Source organism: Daphnia magna, linkage group LG5 (genome assembly GCF_020631705.1).
Source record: "Daphnia magna isolate NIES linkage group LG5, ASM2063170v1.1, whole genome shotgun sequence".
Taxonomy (NCBI): domain Eukaryota; kingdom Metazoa; phylum Arthropoda; class Branchiopoda; order Diplostraca; family Daphniidae; genus Daphnia; species Daphnia magna.
This window is the reverse complement of record NC_059186.1, coordinates 11,211,592-11,219,768: the sequence shown is the minus strand read 5'-3', so window position 1 is coordinate 11,219,768 and position 8,177 is coordinate 11,211,592. Positions and strand designations below refer to the sequence as shown.

At 39.8% G+C, this 8,177-nt stretch overlaps 1 protein-coding gene across 1 annotated transcript in view; it reads right to left on the bottom strand.

Moving 5' to 3' along the window:
- Nucleotides 1-6,128: 6,128 nt before the first annotated feature.
- LOC116923495 (proliferation-associated protein 2G4) overlaps nt 6,129-8,177 on the bottom strand; it is a 2,050-nt gene continuing 1 nt past the window's right edge. The window contains exons 1-7 of the mRNA XM_045173563.1: nt 7,947-8,177; nt 7,422-7,656; nt 7,190-7,352; nt 6,900-7,121; nt 6,598-6,823; nt 6,315-6,514; nt 6,129-6,238 (exon numbers count right to left, since the gene is read on the bottom strand). The exon at nt 7,947-8,177 is cut by the window's right edge and continues 1 nt beyond it. Coding sequence (XP_045029498.1) covers nt 6,212-6,238; nt 6,315-6,514; nt 6,598-6,823; nt 6,900-7,121; nt 7,190-7,352; nt 7,422-7,656; nt 7,947-8,037 — 1,164 coding nt within the window. The 5' untranslated portion in view covers nt 8,038-8,177 and the 3' untranslated portion in view covers nt 6,129-6,211. The remainder of the gene's footprint in view (nt 6,239-6,314; nt 6,515-6,597; nt 6,824-6,899; nt 7,122-7,189; nt 7,353-7,421; nt 7,657-7,946) is intronic.

Here is an 8,177-nt window from a genome sequence, read left to right as displayed (position 1 = left end):
GATCGTTCATGTTTCCTTTTTTCACAACTCGATCTTCCAGTTAGAAATCGTCCTCGTATTACATTAGCCCACGTCTCGTTTTGTAGAACAACAAAAGCAACATTCGTTGTATAATTCTTTTTCGCCAAAATACATCAATCTTCTTTTTCTAAGGCTGCCTGCGCAAGTTGGCCAGGGTCTTCTTTCCTCACCATTCACCGAGCTGACCGTCGACTCGCGTGGGCGTCGAAAAGGCCCCCTACTTTTTCTTGTCCAGGCAGCAACAATAACTCAAAACGCGTACAATTTGACATTAGGAAACTGACATCACGATGATCGAGTTCAATAAAAAAAGAAGCCCCGCCTTTTGGGTACTGATCAACTTACGTCATTTTGGTGTGTTCAAATCACAGCACTTTCCATCCCACATTAAACGCGGGACACGTTTAGACATGCGGATAGCACCTAGTGCAACAACATTGATCACGAAGGAAAAGACAATTTCTCCGCCGACATTGACTAGAATCTACGGCATGTTATAAAGTAAATGGTTTCGCACCCAGAAGGTCAAAGAAAAAACAAAAAAATAAGTAGAATGGGAATGGATCGTCCAATAGACGAATCTAAAACTCAACCTGGACAAAGTGTATCGACTGTTATCCTTCAGGAAATTGTTTCACGGTCATAAAAAAACAAAACAAAAAACGATTGCCAAAATCTGCACAACACCGAAAGGAGGAGCTTAGAGAGTAGGGGGCTGTACCCCGCAAAAGTTTTCAACAGATATGTAATATACACACAGAGAGAGAGATGGTGAGGGGACTTGGGCAGATCAATACATTTGAACTCGAGACGCATTTCACGACGTCTCTCGTTTTAAGCTCATCATCTCTAGTAGGTTCTCTCTTCGTCCTATATATTATATTCCTTAAAGGGAAAAGGAAGACAACTCTATTAAACGATTAACGAGTTCTTGGCTACTTATGCAAAGAGCATGGAGAGACAACAAAAGGCGAGCGGCAACACGCACTAACGCTAGTAACACGAGAGAGAAAAAAAAGAAAACGTTTTCGTGAATTTACATAAGCGCCGTTTTCAATTCATTCACTAAAATAGGAAAGAAAAAAAGAGTCAATTACGCCACCGTGTCATAGGAAGAGAAAATGTGAGAGATACTAATTCACAAAAGTACTACACCCCAAAGGGGGGTGTAGTACTAAAATGATGAATCAGCGGCGCACCATAAAATGTAAATAATAAAAAGCAAAACCAAATTTATTCCCGTTTTTAAATGATTAAAAATGCGCACTTTCAAAATTAATAGTAATTAAACGTAAATTCACATCGGCCTACCGGAAACTCCTAATAGTTCCTCAATTATTTGCCTACCCTACAAGCAAATTAAAATTAACAATCATTTCATTTCAAAATAGAGACCGCGTGTCTCTACGTGTACGCACATAAAGGCACCGAATGTCCTTAACAATAGGAATTTAATTAGCCATCAAACGACACCTCCCACGTGCACAACGAATGATTGACAGCAGCGCCCCTATTTGTTGCACAGTTTACTTGCACGCAACGCCGACCTGCCACTATAGTTCAGCCAATGCAATCGCAAATGATTACAAACGGAACGCTCCAATTGGGAAATTGCAACGGTGGATGCTAACAGTCTTCATCATCCGACTCACGTGCCACAAGATATGGAATCTACATTATGAAACAGTCGCTTTTGAAATCCTATCTGGATCCGATACATCACACAATCATTCCTTTCTTCTTCTGAAACGAATAACGTAGATGATTCCATCCCCTCTTCTGTACGTCAGAATCTACGTATATAAGACGGGGATCGCGGACGTTGCCGAACCATGGCGAATGCCCAATCGGATTACAAACGTGATTAAGTACTCTGCTGTAAGTACGTATAAGCATTCTTTGAAACATATCAGCGGAAAAGGAACGATGTCGCAAATGGCTAACAAGAAAAAAAGGACGTTCAATTCATTAAATTTTATTCTGCTGATTTATCAAATTTAGGGCACGACACTAATCTTAAAAAAAAAAAAACGTGTTATTTAGCAATACAAATATACCGATCATAAAATATGCTGCGCTCAGCGTTTCCCGAAAAAAGACACGGCACATCCCCAAAGGCTAAATTACCGTTAAAAGGTGAGCATCCTAGCGACTTCCTTTTTTTTCTTTTTACCGAGTTCGCACACGCCCGAGCGCTCAATTACGGGAGTTTTCTCTCTCTTTCCCCCCCCCCGCTAATGCTGGTATATTGTGGTTCCAAAAAAGGTGGGACCGTAAGGAATAGAGAAAAAAAAACAGATGGCGTCGTTTGCTCAGCTATACACCTCGCGCCGTACGCGTTCCGTAATTATCAGACGGGGTGTGTAAGCGCAAAAGTGCCGAGAAGAGCCATCGCAAATATAGAAAAAGAATTAAAAAATTGGCTATTGTGATCAAAAAAATAAAAATAAATAAAAAAATTTGCTGGCTGATTTTCAGCTGAATAATACAGACGAGAGAAGTTATTGCCCGTCGAATGGCAGTGCCAAGTTAACAAAGTGTTAACTCGGCGTCCAGTGCCAACTGAATCAGAAAACGAAATCTGATTCGATCGTCTTATTTTTTTTTAAATGCTGACATTTTCCATACAAAAAAAAAAAAATACCTTCTACAGAAATGGAAAATACCTTTTTGTTAAATTACGAAAAGTTTGCACGCGCAAGTCCAGATCCCCTTAAAAAAAAAATCCAACACGTCAGGGGGCGACAACGGAACTTTGCTCAAATGCAGCGGCAAAGAGGCCAGCTTCTTAAAAAAAAGGAAAAAAAAAATCAGAAAAACGAAGCTTCTCTGATCGATGAACAGATGGCGATGAAGGATTTCCTCTCTTTTAAACAGTCTCCTCCATCTTCATCTCGTATGCTGACGATTCCCAATTTCTTTCCCGCTCCATCTCAGCTCTTTTTCTTTCTTGGCTTCTCTCAACACAAACCTCTCTTTTGATAAATAGATGTTGGTACACACACACACACACAAACACACAACGAGGGGTAGAAAAAAGAAAGATCCATACGGCCCAAAAAGAAGAAAGATATCGTTGTTCGTCCAGATCCAATCGATTCGCACCCTTCACTTAAGGGACGCCACTCTTTTTAACTATACAGGCCAGCCGTATTAGACGCTGGCCAGCCTTCTTGTTTGTCATCATATATTGATTCCCAGCGTGTTCTCATACAGAGCAACGTTGGTACAGGATTCCGTGTATCTTCAGAGCCACATCACTAGCAGACATCCAATTTACCGGAATCGGATGTATACCACACGTTCACACACGCACACAGCTGAAGAAAAGAAAAGAGTCAATATTGATATCCTACATCCGGTCGTTGTAAAAGGAATAAATCCTTTTTTTTGTTGTGTGTGTGTGTGAATGGGATATGTAATGGCGACAGGCAAAGTTGCGTTTCAATGGAAATCGTCAGTTTAGATACCGGTGGATGATTGTGTGACAGCAGTGAATCCGCGTGTTAAATAGTTTCATTGAAAAAAGACTACAACAAAAGAAAAGCGACCGACTTTTTCCGTCTGAAAAAATGCGCAAGAGTCTATTGAAGAGGAAAAAGAATTTCCCTTTTTTTTTTTTTTAAAGAAAAGAATGGAGTGAACGCCAAGAATTGCGAAGCGGCGTACGAAAGTGGCGGCAACTCAATCGGCTTAAAAGTACTAACAGGACGGAATGGCAGGGTATTAGGGGGAGGGCAAAAAAAATAAAAATAAAATAAAATAAACGTAAAAAAGGGACCGATGCGGCAAAAGCTACGCTTCGTCAGTACGACAGAGGGAGTAGGGAAAAAAAAGGAACAAATTTCACGCTGCAACGCATTTTCTTTTTTTCTTACCCACCCTCGATGTCCAGTCTCTTTATGTTTACTCTGGTAATTTCTTATATTATCTAGAGTGTCGTAAAGCCGTCACCCAAATGTAACTTAAAAAAACAAAACAAATCCGCTTCCGGGCAAAAGTATGCCGTTGGTACCGGCCAGATTGGAATTGTCAAACACCGTCGAATGACTCAAAACCCGCGGGATTTTCAAAAGCCATCAAATAAAAATTGCATTCCAAAGAGAAAGAAAGAAAACAGTCGCCTATCGCTGTGAACGTGCCAAGTCCATTCGCTTTCGATTCATCACATGCGGATGGACTACGTTGAAATGACGTCTGCTTATTTAAAATCCGTCAGTCGTTTCAACGCAACAACAAAAAAATGTTGGTTTAACCGATCATCTGTTTGACAGTGAAACGAGGGAGACGGATGATTGACAATCCACTAACGATTTAATCAACATTTTGCCCATGAAATTCTCAAATAGCGTCCAACACAATAAAGACGAACAAAAGCCATGACAATAAAGAAGATGGGGTCTACACTTGACACTCTTTATAGATTCAAGTGCACACCCAAATAATAAATCGACTGGAGGGCGTTGTTCACAATTGATTCATTCTTCTTCTTCCTCCCTAACTCGCAATAGAAAATGAATATATATTGAATTCCGAAACTACAATGAATATATGCTATTCGGTGACACTACACCCATTCTTTTTGATTAAGTACAATCGATACTTCTGTTGACAAGCTCTAGTTTGATACGACGTAATTGAGATGTTTATAATCCAAATTGATGGCTCCGACACAAAACCGATTAGTCAAATTTGAAAAACTTGGCAGATCTATTTTAGGTGATGGTAATAGAATGTTCCACATAGAAAAAATAAAACGTTGAAATGAAAATAGAAACGAATCGATACCATTGACTTTGTGTTCATTCGGTAGAAAGTATTGTAGCGTTGATACAATACGACTTGACGAAGTCAACAAAGAAAAGGCCAACTTTCAAAAGAATTTGATTTTCACATTTTTCTGAAGCCTCGGAATTCCAAATATCTATTCATAATCGCAATTCAGACCGAAGAAAAAACTACGGCCCAAAGATTTAAAAAATGAAAAAGCGATTGGGGCTTCAACGAAAAAGAAGCGCTAGCTGTTTGAGAGGATGGTCCTATATGCAAAGCTCAAACGGATCTATGTTACATTTGCAAGGGAAAACTTCTTTTACGGAAGAGGATAGAAATATAGAAAAGGGAATGCGAAAGTCAGACGAATATCAAACGATAACGCAAATCAAGAGGGAAATAGACGAGAAAAACGCAGCAAGAAGTCGCACACCAACCTTTTCGTTTCATCTCGATGAAGGCGGTACGTAAAAAAAAAAAAATGCCGGAATTCAGATCCGGATGCAGGAAATTGTATAGATGCACGCACATGTATACGAAACTTCCTCAGCGTTCTACCCTTTGAAGAGTCAATTGCAAACAAGAGGCCAATTTTGAGCAATGTTGCCAGCAACGCAACATTGCATCAAATTTTAACGATTATGTGCCGGGCGTGGTGACGGAAAGATTTGACTGACAAACGAAGATGTTAAACCATTCGATCTAAAACAAATCTAACGCCATCTTCTGGTCGATAGCCCAGCTAAAATTAAAAATTGGGAGGATAAATAGACCACTACGTTACGGTTCTTATCACGAAAAATCTGATAAAGGGCTGTTTCAATTAAGACTATCAATTTTAAGATGAGCAATCGTTAAAAAGAAAGTGTGTGTAAAATTGTGAAAAAAGGGGAAAACTAAATTTTAAAAAAGGAAGCAAAAAACGTACCCGATTTGATGGATTCTCCCACATCGTGTATTGTTTATACGTATTCCAACCCTCATCCTCTTAAACGTGTAGCTTTAACGCTATTTTCTGAACTTGCAAGTCTGATAAAACATGACAATTTTTTTAAAACCTGGAATCGATTCTCTTAGATACTCGTGTTAACAGAAGGACCGTCTCCAATAAAGATACAATATGATCATTGTAACAACAACACAAGCATTAATCGAAGAGGGATGGCGATGGACGACGGATCGAATAAGCAAAGAAACTAAATCGGGTTTCTTTTTAATTGCCCCCACGAGTTTCGCAAACCAACGGTCTGGATTTTGTCGATCGAGAACGAACGCAAATAACGCATGTTTAAGTTCACGAAAGATATAATACCCGCGATTGAAAGTTTTTTTTTTTTTTTTTTTCATTTTTTCTTTAATGAGAGTTCCAGGTCGAGTTAAGGGCTGGACGTATAACTAACACGAGTTGTGGTAGGTTTTAATTGGCTGTTACAGGTGCTGCTTCCTGTCGTAGAGAGGAAAATTGGCTCAGTGTCCGTGTTCTCTACCAGTGTTCAATTAAAGAAAGTGGACAGACTAACCTTTTTCACTTCAGTTGTTGCAGGCTTCTTCTTCTTGTTAGGCTTGCTGCGGGTGGAGGAGGTTATTAGTTTCTTGACTTCCTCGTCGGTGATGCTGTTCTCCGATTGGAAAGCCGTAGGATCAAATGGAAGACCAGTGATCTTCTGTGGGCCGTTGGGCATCAAGAGGACGGTGAATTTGAACTGGGCCACAATTTCGGCTGTAGGCAAAGATAAAATGTTCACGGTTAGCATTGAAGAATCCTTTCGAGAGATTCAATCGATATACAAGTCTCCCACTTACTCGGTTTCTCGTAAAGGACGTGGAAGGGTTCTAGCAACTTGTGAGAGACGCACTCGAGGACTCCCATGCGAGCCTTTTTCTCGTCTTCCAGGTTGCGGAGGGAGAATGGCATCGTACCACACTTGGAGTTGACTTCCGTGAAAAGAGCACGGGAAGCCTTCATCTTCAACATGTACGTCTCGTTGGTTTTTTTGAACACCGTCGTTCGGGTATCCATCTCTTTAGCCTTTTTAATGAGGAAAATTGTATGTTAGTCACTATTTCGTTCCCCCCACCTTGAATATAAAGTAAGTGTTTCTTACCACTCCTTCTCCGGAGCTAACTAAAACATCAATGGCGTAGACTTCGTGGAGTTCAAAGGTACTCTTTTCATGCTCTTTACGCTGGATTTCGTTAGGATGTTGAATGATTGACTTTTCGCCATCAATCTCAAATTGCTTAAGCTGGTGGCTAAGCATTCCTTCAATTGGCTTGCACTTGTAGCTCTCAGCAACCGTCTGCACTACATTTGTGACTGCTTGATTCTGTAGGGGGTTTAAATATTACACGTCATTTAGTTTTAAGTGGAACAAGTAAAGAATAATAGCCTTACCTCTGTACCAGGTTTCATTAATCTAAGAGCTGCTTCAGATGCATAGTGGGTGGCCAGGAGAACATCTGCTTTACGTCCAGTAATTTTGGTGGATGGACTACTACCAACAATAACGGTATGAGCCACTGAAGCTATGAACCCATCAACGTGAGCACCTAAATCACTAGGAAAAAAACAGCATAATTAATGGATATGTCTAGATTAAAATGATTAAAATAATGATTTTTTTTACATTTTAACCACATCCCCATCCTTGAGTTCCACATCTGTATCGCTGGCCAAGGGAGAGAAATGGCAGACACAATTGTTGACAGAAATGCATGTTGGGAATGCAATGCCCTTCTTCAAGTCTTTCTCCTTTTTAAAAACCTTTACTGTTTCTTCAAGGAGCAACTTATCTCCAAGCGAGCAAAGCTCTCGAACAGAGGCTCCCACTACACACTTGGCCATTACTGCTTGGATCACACCTACATTGTTAAAAACCAGATCATATTAGTTTGCAAAATGAACAAATTAAATTAGTTAAAATTATTTCAAACAATCTTGCCATAAAATGGGTGGAAATGAAAGTATCTAATTTAACCTACTAATCTCCTGCACCTTAATTTGACTGAATCATCAAACAATCAACTGCACACAAAACACCAATACTAAATTAGCCTATCTGAGATAGACATGCTTGAAAATATGGGAAGAAAAAAACGAAAGAAAAAAACTCGTGTTTGGAAACAGCTGGTTACTCCCGAAGTGAACTTACGATTAGAAATTTCGCCAGCCATTTTATATTTTGTAACCACCAAATCTTCTGCGATGGTCTTTTCTTGCTCATCTTTATCTTTATCGGCCATTTTACTCGTAATCAGTTGCTCTATTTAATACAAAAATTAGTAAAACGTGTTTCTAGTAGACAACTGCCACGATTCAACGCACGAGGGATTCCCTTGTCCACCACTACGAAGCTCGCTAACACCGGTCCTGATAAAACGCG